Below are 16,519 nucleotides of genomic sequence, written 5' to 3'. Positions count from 1 at the left end.
TTTGTTGCACAGCGCCACTCACTGTTTGTTTACTGCAGGAATTGGTGTACTGTAGTTAAGAAGGGAGTGACTTGGCAAATGGCCACCAGGATATTTGTGTAACAGTCACCCAACACCAATAATAAAATCATCATCCAGCTTTCTGCTGATTAAATAATGGGCTGCATGTTGACAGGAATGTTATGGGATACAGTTAACAATCTTCAAAGCTCTACATTAGTGATATCATGCACAGTGCTGAATATTACTTCAGAACAGTTTTTTTTATTACATAAAATCCAGTCTGGTTACCACTTACTTCATTTTGATCTACAGTAACTTATTTATTCAGCTACACATCCAAAATCTTGTACTAATTTGAAAACACAAACATAAATAGAGGAAAATATTCTTTAAACTACACTATCAGCACAAACAGTTTCTTTCATTATCTACATGTTTTCACGAAAGCCTAATCACTGATTTCGAAGTGTATTATAAATACCAATTAACACTCATGGAGTAACAATTAAATTAAATTAAACAACAATAGAACTAGTAAAAACGAGTCTTTTGTGATGGTAATAACTAAGCTAATTTGATACAGCAAGGATTGCAACAATGTATAATTTACCATAAACAATTTATAATTGATATTCCATTTCAAGTAATCACAACCAATTGGGGACGTAGAGAACGCTATTACAGAAAATAAATAAATAAAAGGATGAAATTAGTATATGTTTTGTTTAGATTTCTTCTTTGGTTAATTTGGTAAACCTTATTCTCTTTTAACAATGACTTGTCCCTCAATAAATTCCTAATTTGCTTCTGATTAATAGATAGTAAGGCAGTTGTTAAGTTTCAGTATTGGGTAGGATTAGAGATGTAGAATAAGGTCATGCAGAATCAGGCATTAACATGTGCTTAATTAGTACTAATAAATGGCCAATATTCTAGTAATATGCATGATAATAAGCAGCTAGTTAAGAGAACCTAATATAAAGTGCTACTGCTTATTTTGTCTTGGAGAAAATATTGCTTAATGAACAGCACTTAAGTATATGTCTGATTCTAGTTGTTGTCATTTTTGTAATGATTAAATACTTGTGTTGATTCGTTTGAATATTTAACTATGGAATTATCTATAAAAGTGCAAACTGAGAGTTCCCACTTTGAAACAAACATGTTCTTATTCCCTTGTTGCTGCTAATTAAAGAACTTTCTTAAGAGACCCTTTCAGAATGCGTTCCAATTTCCCCTCTTTTTTTCTTGCGAAATCCTTTGTTTGGTCTTAACACCTCAACTTGCTGAGGAGTGCTGTGATTACTTCAGTCTGAAGTAATCACAACCACAAAGAACATGATATAATCTCTGGGAAAATATATGATTCATACTCTGAAATAAACTCGGCAGAAGAACTACAGCATTTTAACCTAATCATTGCATCATGGAACCTGGGAATTTAGGGGAGATCATTCAGAGATTTGCAGTAAACAGAACGCAACTCAGACTCTTAAGGGAAAAAGCTTCAATCTTCAGGTAAGACAATCTTTGATGATGCAAATATTACCTGGTTCAGAGAATGTTCAAATCTCAGGGATTTGGTACGGTCTGATCATCTGATGTAGTCGTGATTTCACCAGCAGATGCTCAAAGACATTGATCAAAGTATCAAGCGGCGTGCAGCATAAATTCAGACCTTGTAATACATGCAAGACTTCAAATCCTCGGCCATCCTCACATCTGTTTCAAGCGGCAGATGTCAACAGGAGCTTGTTTTTTAGTGTTTGGACACTTAGCCACTGGCAGAGGTTGGCTAGGGAACAGAAGACAGGAAGAAGAAAGAAAGATGAAGGAGAACAGAGGGAGGCTGCCGGAGGACAGGCACATAGTCAATACAGTAAGCTGACAGAGGTGGATAAAGCGCTCTCCCTGTGTGGCTCGCTTTCAAGACACTGCTGAAATATAGAGCTACTCGGGCCGTACGGGTGCAATAAACTGGCGTGGCGATGAAAACAGCTTTCAGTTTGTCACCACTGAGCCTGCGAATAACAGGAATATTGAGATTCCTCAGAGAACAGGAGTAGAGCTGCTAAATCCAATTGCAATAAAGGGAAGTCGTGGCCTAATGGTTAGAGAGTCGGACTCCCAATCAAAAGGTTGTGAGTTCGAGTCCCGGGCTGGCAGGAATTGTGGGTGAGGGGAGTGCATGTACAGTTCTCTCTCCACCTTCAATACCACAATTAGGTGCCCTTGAGCAAGGCATCGAACCCCCAACTGCTCCCCGAGCGCCGCAGCATAAATGGCTGCCCACTGCTCTGGGTGTGTGTTCACAGTGTGTGTGTGTGTGTGTGTGTTCACTGCTCTGTGTGTGTGCACTTCGGATGGGTTAAATGCAGAGCACAAATTCTGAGTATGGGTCACCATACTTGGCTGAATGTAATGTCACTTTCACTTTCAAAGGTCACTGCTCTCTTCTGCTCTAACTTGGCAAACTATGAGCAGATAATGGCTATTTATTCAGTCGTTTACGCATTTGATAATTACAGAAGCAACAGACCATAGCTGCGACCTACTTCCTCTCTATTCAAAACACTTCATCACACACTTTGTTTTCCTTTCTTTGTGATGATCATCAAGGCCTCACTGACCCCAATTATGATTTAAGCGGCTAGGGAATGACAAGGACCAAACACCGACTTGCAACACATCATGGGTGCAGCAAATGACAGCAAGCGTTTAGAGAGATTTTAGAAAGCCCTGACCTCTTTCCTCAAGAATGTTTTCCATTAATCAGTTAATGTACTGAAATGTTCAACTTTTTGAATTACAACTTTTTGAAACAGTTGAATTACTTCTAATTATTTTTATGTATTTGTTTTAAGGAGGCAAAAATACTAAGTGCACCTATAAAAATATGAAATCAAGCTCAGACATTCAGGGCGTTAAATATATTTTTGCTTTTCTGCTATTTAATTTTTTTAAAAGGTGAACTCAGTAAAAAAAAAAAGTGTTGAAAATAATTACAATTAATTGAGGTGTTTAAAATAATGTCCACTCACATTAGATGATTCCAGTCATATCAGTAGACCAATAAAAGCTGTTTTATTGTCTCCTGTAGTGTGCCATTTTGAGATCACATGACCAAGTCCAAGATCATTATTGCAACAATAAACAGACAAAAGGTTAATTTTTTCACACATACATTTATCATTTCACTTCAGAAGACTTTTCAGTAATCTCTGTACTATGAAATACTAACTTCACAATGGTTAAAAATGTGTTTAGTATGAATGAAATTCAACATACGGCAAAATATTTCATCTGGGTAATTTCTTTGCCTACTATAATATGAAACCCATAAATTCAGACATACTACACATGTGTTCCATTCATTGGACTTATGATTTTTGCTAAGCCGTATTACTAAATTCAATAAAACATGCAAATGTGCATGACTATATACTGTACATTATACTAATCACTGGGAAGTCACTGAGTAGGTTTCTAGTCTTTAACATTCATTAAACAAATATTCAGTCACGCTTTTCAGCGGTTTGGAGCAGCCTCTGTCATCTGTGCTTAGATGCACACCAGTAAACAATTGTCAGGTTTCAAGGCAGGGGCGGTGATTTTGGATTAGTTTTTGGTCCTCTCCTGTGGAATGAGATTTGGCGGATATCTTATATCAGCACTTTTACTTTGAGACACTTTATACAAATGAGTCCAGGGAAGATAATGTGAATCTCTTTATCACCCAGCTTTCTACATTAGGAACGGATACCTTAACTGGACAACAAAAAGAAAGCAAAAACATTTCCATTAGGATTTGTTTTTCACTATGCTTTTTCATTGGGAGACAATCTCAATAAGGAATATGGATGATTCAGCACTTTTTTTTTTTTTTTGCGCTGTTTTTGCTTCATGGTCTTCCTCCATTATTCATTTGCTGTCCGTTTTTAATCTCCAGTGGGCTGACTCAGAATTCATTTTCCATTTGGAGAGTGTTCCCCCTGTCTGCACATGTCCGTAGCATTGATTAACTAGGTCCTTGTGGAGAGGAAATTATGTTTGGGTTTTAACACTTTTTTACACTGTATTTTCACTAATCTACCCTGTGTGGGAATGTGAATGAAGTTTCGCTTAGTTCAAGTGGGATTATGGTTTGAGGTTTGTGATCCCTGTGGCTTCTCACGGCAGTCTTCACATTTAAATTAAATTTGCAGGAATTTTTGGCGAATAATCAGGGTTTGTTTAAAACTCCTACTGAAAATAAAACATCTGGAAATATATTACCATTCCAAAGTTTGGGGGCTGTTTTGTTAAATACTATTACAATGAAAAATGTTTGTTCTTATATTTTAATACATTTAAAAAAGTAATTCATTCCTGTGATGGAAAGCTGAATGTTCAGCATCATTACTCCAGTCTTCAGTGTCACACGATTCCTCCGAAGTCATTCACGACAATTTAGTGTTCAAGAAGAAGCATTTCTTATATTAATTTTGAAAACAGTTTTGCTACTTAATATTCCTGTGGAAACCTTAATAATTTTGTTTATGAATAGAAAGTTAGAAAGAACAGCATTTATTTAAAATACATGTTTTGTATGAATGTAATAGTTCTGATCAGTTTAATGCATCCATAAAAATAAAAAAACTCGTCCTGACCCCAAACTTTTGAATGGTAGAGACAATGCTAAATAAATCCTGGTGAATGAACTAAACCAATTACTAAAATGGAAGCAATTGAATCTGCACTGACATTTAAAAGCAGTTTCATGCTTATTGAAATGATTGAATTTCACGTGGCACAAAACCAATTGCTTCATTTTTGATAGATTTGATTTGTTGCTCCAGCTGAGTAAAACGTTTCTCTGTACATTGTCCAATAACAACATTATAAATTAACCGACCAATATCTTTCTGAACTAATAATTGTCCCTAGGACTGATTAGTTTTTTTTCTGTTGTTTTGCTATAAACAGTACTGAGACAGACTTGGAGCATTTTCCTAATGCAGTGCTCAAAGATTTCCTTTTTCCATTCTTCAAGGGTTCACAGCTGCCTTTTTTAATTTTAATATCACCCAAAAAACTATTTTTTTTATGGAAGATTTCATTTTAACCAAATCCCCAAGCACTAGTAACTGGCACCGGCCATTCTCTTTTTCTCTTCTTTTCTTTTCTTTTTTAAACATACAGTCGGTTTATTAAACTAAATCCCAGTACTGAACAGGTGCAACTCAATAACTGACATCACGGTTGATACTGAACATAAGATGCAATTCAGTGCCATTAATCAATTTCCCGGCCTTCTGTGTTCCCATTTGCTATTTATCCAGTGTGAGACTGCATTGTTTTGAGACATTTTCACCGAATTGGCAACAGCTGGTATAAATGCTAAATCATCCAAATCCGTGTCTCCTTCTATCCTTGAACCTATTTTAACGTTGCCTTTGTGAGCCTCCCTCAAAGGCACCATCGTAGTTTTCAATCAATTAAAGCTTTAGATCAAACACCAAGCAGGGTCTGGCATCGCTTGACTGTGTGTCTTTTGGGAGTGGGCTCAGATAACAGTGTGAATGAAAACCAGCTTACCGGGGGGCTGGGTAGGGGATATTTACCGAGGCTGTTCTATATGACTGCCGCACACTCACAAACTATCCAGGGAAAGCAGAACTGGCTTCACCATAACACAGACTCCAGCAGAAGCACAAGCTGACATATGATATTTGGACCCTCGCATACAAAAACAAACCATGTAATGGTCTTCATGACTTCCATGTGCATACTTGAAACTCTAGTCCCCGTGACAAAGGGGTGGGCTCCTTCAATTTGCCTGTAATTGTTTACATGTAAATTGTTTACAGAGTTGTTTCCCATAAAGTCAGACTGACATCCATTTTGAGCCGGCCAGTGAACCCACATCTGGGTAAAACCTCAGAAAAGCACTGAAATCCGATCTTCTTTCAAAGGTAGAGAGCATGGCGAAAGGTTCTGAAAGGAGTCCTGTCGGTTTCACCGTCGATTCCCCTTTGCGCGTAATACCTGTAGTGGAGTCATTAGATGCTAATTTACACTTGAGTAAATATTACTAGGTCAGTTCGTTCCCTTGGGCCAACAGTTTGCATTAATGAATTATATGTCACCGACTTGGCTGTAAGGCTACATTTCGTTCCATTAAGCCTGATATTAATCCGTAGAATGGCTTCGTCCCAAATGGAAGCCCTTGTCTGTGGTGCCAGAGGCCGATTCAATAGTGGTGCCAGGGCTCAGAGACAAGTATAATAAATAAAGCCTTGTAAGTGCATCGTAAAAATCACTTATCCTCATTTCGCGGTGGGCCAAGCTATGCTAGAGGGCAATCAACAAACATTTGGTCTGCAGGAAATTGCTCAAATCTGTATGTAATATTCAGAGTAAAGCAGGAATTCCTCCCACATGTGGCTCTCTGATAAGAGTTGTCGTCTTTCCGAGAAGAACGCACAATGTGCCTTGCGATTCAAATCTGTTCAGAATCAGAAAAATAATAAATGATATCTTTTTTTAACATCTTAATAGGTTCTCCTAGATGACAAAGTGATTAATTGGAAAACAAATGGAGACTTCTGAGAAGGATTTTCTTTGGAGAAAAAGACGATATTATTATCACGTGACTCCAATAGGCTTTTAGTAGAGATCCTAATGCTGCAAACCTTGATACAAGATCTATACAAGATTGTTTGTTAGCGATTGTCCCATGTGCTTATCTTTTTATTACTTGTAAAATCGTGTTCAAGTTAATATCTAAATGAAACTAAAATGGGAAATCATCTCCTGAGCTGTGAAAGAGCAACTGTGGAGCAATAAAGTTTTCCTCCGGGAAGACTTATGCTCATAAAACCTAAAAACATAATAGCATTTAGAGTTATATTGCATCTGGTTACTGGTAACACCGTGTTCATGTTACTTAGTTTTTCGTTTATAAGAAAAAATGCTAAACTTTGACTGCTTTTGGAATTTCACAGGTTTCCAACCCCATGCTTGGTGTGACACAGCAACAATCAATATATTTTTAAGATAACCAATCAGGATCAAATCAAAACTGCAGCCATAACAAGTGAGAACAAATGCAGCAGATGAACAGCTGAATGTTTTTGATAGGCCAGGGGGGTCTTCAGTAGGGTCAGTTTGATCTTTAACTCATTTCTGATTAACCTGACTAGCCTCCACTTATACATTAGCCTATTATTGGTCTAAGCCGAGGTGTTGCTCATAAATTATAATTATTATATACATAACATAGTTTGGCCATATTAAAAATACATTATAGGAAGTTTGATAAAATCTTGTACAAGGTAGACATCTAGTGGTCTTCCATCAGTGTGAAGTGCAAGGAGGTAAATCAAATGATTAGATAGCCTACACTTTAAACTATCTAAAAGTATGTTATTTTAAAAATAGGTATTGCTGGCTATACGGAGATAAAGTCGCATTACAGACATGAAGTAGGCCTAGTAAATAATTTGCACAAAACACATTTAAATCCCTGTTATTAGACTGGCTATATTATTTGCATCATATAAACGCATTCTGGAGCTGAATCGCATTTAGGTTCCTAATAAAAGAAACGTAGCTACAGCAGCAGCTGTAATACTTTACTACCTCCACAATGCTTGAGCGTGAATGCGAAACGAGTTGCTCTCACTTTCAGGATTTTAGGGAAACTGCTCCCTGCAGTTCTCACAGAACAAGCAGCACATTCATAGGCAGCAGTCAGTCAGTCAGCAGTATATATATCTCTGGAGAATTTACTTCTCTTTCTCTCTGAATGTCACATTTGTTCAAACGCGCCTCATACAATGAGGATTATAATCTGGATCATCGCGAGCACTTTCCTGTTCAGCGTCATTTTTACCCAACGACATCGAAGGTAAGTTCCTAAATAAATATTTAGAACTCTGTATTATGCTCCATAAAGAATTTATAGCTCTGATATGATTTTTAACGAATGAAGAATACAACGAATCCGGTTTGTTGTAACATTATACATAGTTCCTGTAGCCTGTTATATTATTTGCTGATTTACTACAACAGCAAATCAAAGCATAAATGGTTTTGTTCATTAATATTATTATCTAGTACTAATGTTGCGCATAATTTGAGTAATAGGAGCACTGAAGTCCTTGTGAAGTCCTGATGAGTTCCAAACTATGTGCTTTGCCATATGTCCCCGTTGTAGACCAGTTTTCACATGTGGCGGGAACTTGACTGGAGACACAGGACTGATTGGGAGTCAGGGGTATCCCGGTGTCTACCCGCCCAACAACAAATGTGTGTGGAGAATTACTGTAAGGACAGATGTGTGGGAGATATCAGTCTTTAAAAGGCCTTTCTATCAAAGAAGATGTTTCCCACTATGATTTGCCACCCTTCATCTCTCTCTGTCTCAAAGAAACAAGCTTAATAATTAATATAACTATTTAATTAGCTGTGACCTAATACGATTTTTGAGGAATAATGTCAAATTTACTGCAATAATGCATCTGAAGTGGCATTTAGATAGCTTTACACGGACTGTTTAAAGCTGCTAAGAGGTGGCATTAATACATTTATACAGCAATGATAACCGTATACTTTGGGGCTAAGGTGGGTCAGAGCTGGCATTATTTAGTCAGGATTTAATGTGGCATTACATATTTACATCTTTTAAGCAACTTTAAGTCATCATTACACAGCAGAGTTAAGGCTACTCTGTGACTTCTCAAAATTCTTTGTAAAGACATAATGCACATAAAAGCCTTCTCTGACCCGCTTCATCAGTGTTTGTATTTGTAATTCATTTATGCCACCTCTGAGCCGCATTGAACAGTCTGTTTAAAGACACCCATATGCCACTTCAGAAGCGCTTCTGTGCCACTTTTGCGGTTTTAATTCAAATATAGAAAGCTGGGTAAAGATGTGGGTAGATATTTATGCTAAAAAGTCATTCTTTATTCTTCTCAAACTAATCTTACAATACAATGGAACTGTTTTACATTTTATGCCATCTGTGTTGACTCTTTTTAACCATCTCCAGGTCCCTCAAGGGAGGGTTGTCTCCCTCTTGTTCAGAGCTCTGGATCTTGAGAGTGACAGTCTTTGCAGATATGACTTTGTTGATGTATACGATGGCCACATCAATGGGCAGCGTCTCGGCCGCTTCTGTGGTACCACCAAACCCGGAGCGCTGGTCACCAATGGAAACAAGATGCAAGTGGTCATGGTGTCAGATGCCAACACAGATGGGAGTGGTTTCCTTGCTGTATACTCAGCGATTCGCCCAAATGAAAGCGGTAACAACTCATTACCATCCAAATATAGAAAGTGCCCTTCCCTGTTATTTAAGTTCAGCTTGACTGTGCTTTATTTTGCTCATCAGGTCATTTGAATCCTCCGAAAATAGAGTCTGTGTTTAGTGCACTGTAAATGCACACTTACATTTCTGGATTTGTTTTTACTACAGACCTCCGTATTTCAAATAAATGTCCCAAAATCTGCAGGGGTAATCAAAATCTATCCTCTTTTAATGATGAAGTAGTCAATATATCCGGTAGTGTACTCACTGGACCTTGCATTGTGCACGTTATTTTTGACAGACAGAGATGACGTGATATTTAAATGATGTGAATTAGAAAACTGACTGATCATAAGATAATAACTAGGCTATTGATTTCTTAGCTGGTGAGTATTCAGTTTAGTGACTGATGCCTACGAGTGTTTTATATCAATGTTTTAAATTATAATATTCCAACCGTTTTTGACAGACATGATAACGTGCGCAAAGGGGTAAAATGCTTGAATTTCGAAACATGCTGGAGACATAGTTCATTATACTTATTTTATGGAATGATGCTTATTTCGTGTTTAAATACATTACGTTACTCAGAGACTAGTATGTTTGGCTGGTCAGAAGTGTTATGTTCAGTTGTCGCAAATTTGTTGAATTTATTACCGGGAAACAAGTGATTTTGATGCATTTTAGTGCATTTTAGTGATTTGATTTATTTAAGTGCATGAAAATGTTTGTTAAAACTGCCAGATTTCGCCTCAAATCTGTATTCAATGTCATCCAACTAATGGTAATCTAATGATTGTTCACAGCAGGTGACCGTTATTGTGGGGGTCTTTTAGATGAACCCTCTGGGACGATAAAGACCCCTAACTGGCCAGATAAAGACTACCCAGCAGGAGTAACTTGTTCCTGGCATATTGTTGCACCTCAAGACCAGGTAATAATTCATAATTTCCATGCTTTTCAGATCATGTTACAAGTCATGCGTCACTGGCAGCACCTTGACAGGATGAGTATGAATAGATATCTTATTTAAATTGCAAACGAACTTCTCCCTCTCAGATCATTGAGCTGAAGTTTGAGAAGTTTGATGTGGAGAGAGACAGCTACTGCCGCTATGACCATGTGGCTGTGTTTAATGGTGGAGAAACAAATGAGTCACGGAAGATTGGGAAGTTTTGTGGAGACAGCCCACCCATGTGAGACCCTCAGTCCATCACATAATATGCACCAATACACAATTTACCTCCAGTATTTAGACTGGTATGGATTTTTCAATGGTCGATGCAACATTATTATAATTTTCCTCACTATTTAATACAGAGTCTTATTTGAGTGTGTAACAGGTCTACAGTTTCGAATGTTTGTGGAAGATGCTGCATTTATTTGATTTATTTAGGAATGTAAATACTATTAGAGTGACTGTTTTCTATTTAAATACAGTACATTTGTGAATTATTATTTTGATGGTAAGGCTGAATTTTCAGCATCATGACTCCAGTCTTCAGTGTCTAATGATCCTTCAGAAATCATTCTAATATGCAGATTTGCTGCTCGAGAAACATTCATTATTATTAAACATGTTGAAAACAGTTGTGTTGCTGAATATTTTTGTGAAAAATGTAATGTACCATCATTCAAAAGTCTGGGGTCAGTAAGGAAAAATATAAATAAATTATTACTTTTATTCTGCAAGAATCAGTTAAATGTATTTAATTACATACAATTGACAGTAAAACACTTTTTTTAAATGTTACAAAAGATTTTCATTTCATGCAAGTGCTGTTTATTGAACTTTCTGTTCATAAAAGAATCCTTAAAAAATGTATCATGGTAAAATATATATTATTAGTGTTTTTGGCACTAATAATAAATTATAATTAAAACTATTATTAATAATAAAGCACCAATAATAATTGAAAATAACTGAGTACCAAATCAGAATATTAGAATGACTTCCAAAGGATTCTGTGACACTAATGACTGCCTAAAAATTTTGCATCACAGGAATAAAAAAAAGTATATTCAAATACAAAACATTTTGAATTGTAAAAATATTTCACAATATTTCTGTTTTCCCTATATTTGTTCTTTTTTTTCTTTTTACTGTATTTTTCATTAAATAAATGCAAATTTAGTGACCATGAGAGACGTCTTTGAAAAACAAATTTAAATTCTGCCAAAATTTTGAACAGTACTGTACATTTAATCAGTCAATGCAATGCCTTCTTTTCCGATACACCTACTAAGCCTTTTATGATTAATAAAGTGTGTCCACACGGTAGATTAAGTTTTATTTTTCAGAGATACTATGAAGGATATATGATAATTTCCAACATTATTTATTTATTTTGTCTTCTAGGCCAATTTCTTCTGATGGCAATCATCTCTTCATCCTGTTCCTGTCAGACCTGAGTCTAACTGCGGATGGATTCATCGGTCATTACCTCTTTAAATCACGGAGTTTCAGCACAGCCAGTGCCCCCCTCACCCCCACGAGCACTGTCCCACCCACCACACCGCCCGCAGGTCAGTCCACAGCCCACTTTCCAGAAGGTTTCATTTCAAATGAAAAATGCAAGTAGCGGCGCGGTGTAAAACTGCTGCACGTTATGGGAATAAACGTGTGTAGGTAATGACATTGGAATGTATTGAAGATTTATTATGTTTGGATCATATGGAAAGCATTAGTTCAGTCACACAGAAGACTAATGTGCTTCTATTTTGTAACTAAAGTGGTTTAACAGAAATAAATGTATGTGACTTTTGCTGTGGTTTATACTCCATTTTAGTGCATAAGGACATACTGTAGCTGGGCATTATAAAAGCTAATCTTTCCACTCTCTTTTCCAAAAAGCCCTTACATATTCAGAAGGTCTCTGCAAGCAGAAATGCAAAAGGACTGGAACAATTGAAAGCCATTACTGCTCGAGCAACTTTGGTGAGTGGCCGCTTTTGGGTGCAAATGTGTTTTTGCTTTATGCAAAACAAAATAACAGGAGGGAATTCTGGGAGTTTCTTTGATATTCCAGCTTCAGGCACTTTTTCACACATTTAGGGCAAAGACATTAATCAAATTAGTCTTGTTTAGCTATGAAGTATCATTTCACAATCTGTATAATCACAATTTGATTTGAGGAAAAATACCAGTAAAATGTTTCATATTTGTAAAAGTCTCTTACGCTCACCAGGGCATGCATTTATTTGAAATAAATACAATAATGCAGTAAACATTTGAGCAAGTCTTTTTGAACATATTTGAAAATGTAATGTATTCATGTGACACAAATCACTTGTATGTTTTCATCCTTCACAAATTATTTTAAAAGATGGATTTGGTGCGAAATAATCGTTTCTTACATTTCTTGAAATCAATTTTGCTGCTTAATATTTTTGTGGAAACCATGATACACCATTCAAAATTTTAAGTATGATTTTAACAAGAGCATTTTTTAAATACTTTTATTCATTAAAGATGCTTAAGATTGATCAAAAGTAACAATAAAACCATTTATCTTACAATATTTAAGACAAAAAAAAAATACTATAACACTGATAATATTAAAAACTATTGCTGACTGATTACCAATAATAACTGAGCTCCAAATCAGCATATGTAACACTGAAGACTGGTGCAATGATGCTGAAAATTACGCTCTGCATCACAGGAATACATTTTTTTTATATATATATTAAAACAGAAAAGTCATTTTAAATTGTAATAATCTTTCACAATGTTTTTAAAACGTCAAAAACCAAAGACACTGCAATTATTCTAAACGTTTGACCGATAGTGTATTGCTATCACTTTATAATAACTTGATATAATAAATAAATCTGTAATTTACAAACAGGTTGCTTAAATAAAAAATAGTATAATAGTATAATTCTGTTCACAGAAACAATGCACTATGCTGGTTTTAAAAGTGAACTAAACCTCTCGGCCTCCGTCTCTGTTTTAATAATGCTTATAGATGGAAAATGTATTCAGGCTGATACTGAGACTCAGCTCTTTTTTTAATTGCAGTGGCAGTAAAGCTGCTGAGCATTGTAAAAATGGCAGCATGCATAGCAGAACTATGTATTCTTTATACATTACCGTGCACACACGTTTTATGCAATTGTTCAAAGACGAAGCATGATTCAGTGAATATACGGTCTTTTTTCCCCAACAGTGATTACCGCCACCCTTATTTCAGCAGCCATGAGGGACCACAGCGTCCTCGCCACCTTCTCCATCCTGCACCTTTATAAGGAAGGAAGTTTAGCCATCCAACAGGCTGGGAAGACCATGAGCACCAAAGTCACGGTCCTCTGTAAAAAATGCCCTCTGGTCAGAAGAGGCGAGTATCTTTACCCTGACCTTGATCTACAGAACGTCCAACCTTAATCATTTGAACTGAAACCATCCCAGCCTGATGAACACTTGGCCAGTCCAGCAGATGTTTGAAGTTGATTGAGGTGGATTTCGGAAGGTGAACGTTTGCAAAGTTTTGAGCCCCCCCAAAGTCCTTTGGCTCTATTTGTGGTGTTGAGATATTTCCGGCAGGATATGCCATTTCAGCGCCACGGTGTGTAACTTAAGCTCGCTCAGGAGAGAGCCTCAGTTGGTTTCCTTGAATCACGGACAGCTAGAATAATAATTCTCTTTAACCACATGGATGGTATGGGACTTTATTGTGCCATGCTTCACCTCAGATCACTTAGTGTCGAAATATCAGGCCACTGCTCGGAAAATCTGCAAAGCAACTGTTTTGTTTTGAGGGAAATTTCTAGAAATGTGCCATAGAGGAATGCGTGTTGAAATATGCAGGAACAGTTTTTGGCAGTTGAGAGGAACAGTTTAACATTAATCGTTTGAAGTGGAACCTTTGTTGAGGTGAGAAGCAAGGGATTAAACAAAATATTTTATACTTTGCCTCACATTATATGAAGGTGATATCATATATACGCAGTACATGGCTGTGTTTTTTTGTCATAAAACAGTTAAATGGACAGATAATTGTACTCAACTCTTTACCCGAGTTATCTCGTCATTTAGAAGATAACGCTTCCCCCGCCATCAATGAGTTTTTACGGCTTTTCGTGTTTTCACTGTTATACACTCGGGGGCTCTATTACACATCTTCTGAACAAGTACAAAACCTCCCGAAAACCCCCCACACATGAACAGGATGGAGAAACAAGGAGTCTCTTATGTAAACAGATGCTTATTAAAAATAACGTGGATCAGTAATAGACCGCATATAAATGAAAACTGCATAATGTTACGGAGTAAAATGTTGATCTAGGAAGTGGTACCGTATTTTTCGGACTATAAATCGCACCTGAGTATAATTTACATCAGTCTAAAAATAGATCATGACAAGGAAAAAAAACATACCGTATTTTCTGGACTATAAGTCGCACTTTTTTTCATAGTTTGGCTGGTCCTGCGACTTAGACTCAGGTGCGACTTATTTATCAAAATTAATTTGACATGAACCAAGAGAAATGAACCAATAGAAAACATTACCTTCTCCAGCGGCCAGAGGGCGCTCTATGCTGCTCAGTGCTCCTGTAGTCTACACTGAAAACATAGAGCGCCCTCTCGCGGCTGTAGACGGTAATGTTTTCTCTTGGTGCTTGGTTCTAAATAAATGCGATTTATAGTCCAGTGCGATTTATATGTTTTTTTCCTCGTCATGACGTATTCTTGGACTGATGCAACTTATAGTTGCGACTCAGGTGCGACTTATAGTCTGAAAAATACGGTATATAAGTCGCACCGGACATTTACTTAGCCATTTACTGGATGCTTTAATAATAGTACTGAATATTAGCCAGATAAAGTTTTTGACAAAAATGCGATTTTCTCAGCTTTTTGCTCAAAATCATGCATTTTTATGAAGCCTACCTATATTTAAGTGTTGATAAAAAAGGAATGCTTTAAGCTAGAATAAAACAGATTTATTTATTTTTGTTTAAAAGTAGAGGCTCTGATCTTTATTTTGGTGTATTGCATATTCAAAAGCAAAATATACTATAATATAATAAAATATACTTTACATTTTTTCAAAAATGCGTGCAGGGAAAGAGTTAAAGAACAGAGCACTCTGCACACATTTACTGCTAAAATTAATTTAAAGTACATTTGAAATCATTACGTTTGTCATGCTTTAAAGATGTAAACTTGTTTTGATGTGTTTATGAGCATAGTAAAGCACAATTGTAATTTTAATTTGATATAATTTTTGATTGTAATATATTTTAAATGTACTAAATTGCAACTTCATCATAACTATTACTTATTGTAAATACATTTAATTACACATCATACAAGTTTCAATAGAAATTGTATTAAGATATATTTGTTTACCATTGCAATGTACAACAGTACACTCTTACCATATTTCATAACCATATTTTCTTATAAATTAGATTATTTTTTTTTTTTTACAGAACATAAACGCAGCACGATTGTGATACAGGTTTTATACAATAGTTCAATAAACAAGATGTTCTGTCATAATTTTTCACCATTTGAAAGTCTCTCTTTTGCTGAACACAAAAGAAGAGTTATTTTGGTTAAGAACATTCTTCAAAATATCTTCTATGTTCAGCAGACGAAAGAAACTCATACAGGTTTGGTACAGCTTTAAAAATTTTTACCAGCAGTTGACAGAAGATTCAATTTTGGGTGAAAAGTTTAATATTAAGCAATGTACATTTAAAATAACTTTAACATTAACAAGTCAAAGCAGAACCACTGAAACACTGAGCAACATATGGAACTGCTATTTAATTCATCCACTCATTTGTTTGGTTTCAGGGCTTAACTATATTGTCATGGGACAGACAGGAGAACAGGGACAAGGTGTTGTGTCTCCTCATAACTTTGTGATGGCCTTCAAAACCAAGAAGCAACGGGATCTGGGAGTGCTGAAGAACATACGCTGCTAATGCACACAGGTCACCTCCATGACTCTTCATTTCTATCACTTCACGCTTTTGATAACATTCATACCTGAAGGACTCTTTCAGTATTTAAGAGTGGTCTAATTGGTTTCATATTTCTGAAGCACGTTTACTCCAATACAGAACATTTAAAAAATCTATAGTTTGTATGTTTGTTTTTGTTTTGTTTTTAACGTTGAGGATCATTTATTGTGTTTTGAAATATATCTGACCACATGAATCAACGATTCCCTCACATTTAGTGCAGAGCTTTCTAGAAAAACCTGT

General features: G+C 36.2%; 1 protein-coding gene across 2 annotated transcripts; it reads left to right on the top strand.

The window, feature by feature from the left end:
• The first annotated feature begins 1,339 nt into the window (after positions 1–1,339).
• On the top strand, positions 1,340–16,489 carry LOC113046012 (procollagen C-endopeptidase enhancer 2-like). Of its 2 annotated transcripts, none has more exons than XM_026206834.1 (9): positions 1,340–1,521; positions 8,204–8,312; positions 9,041–9,296; positions 10,105–10,232; positions 10,358–10,494; positions 11,658–11,824; positions 12,153–12,236; positions 13,471–13,638; positions 16,107–16,489. In XM_026206834.1, the coding sequence occupies exons 1-9, from the start codon at positions 1,430–1,432 to the stop codon at positions 16,235–16,237; spliced, it is 1,272 nt and encodes a 423-aa protein (XP_026062619.1). In that variant the 5' UTR covers positions 1,340–1,429; the 3' UTR covers positions 16,238–16,489. The 2 variants fall into 2 exon arrangements, with proteins under 2 accessions (XP_026062619.1, XP_026062620.1); XM_026206835.1 differs by lacking the exon at positions 1,340–1,521 and adding an exon at positions 7,602–7,894.
• The last annotated feature ends 30 nt before the right edge of the window (positions 16,490–16,519 follow it).

This window comes from Carassius auratus, chromosome 27 (genome assembly GCF_003368295.1).
Source record: "Carassius auratus strain Wakin chromosome 27, ASM336829v1, whole genome shotgun sequence".
NCBI lineage: Eukaryota > Metazoa > Chordata > Actinopteri > Cypriniformes > Cyprinidae > Carassius > Carassius auratus.
The sequence above is the reverse complement of the archived record's forward strand: the minus strand, read 5'-3'. Positions and strand labels throughout refer to the sequence as shown.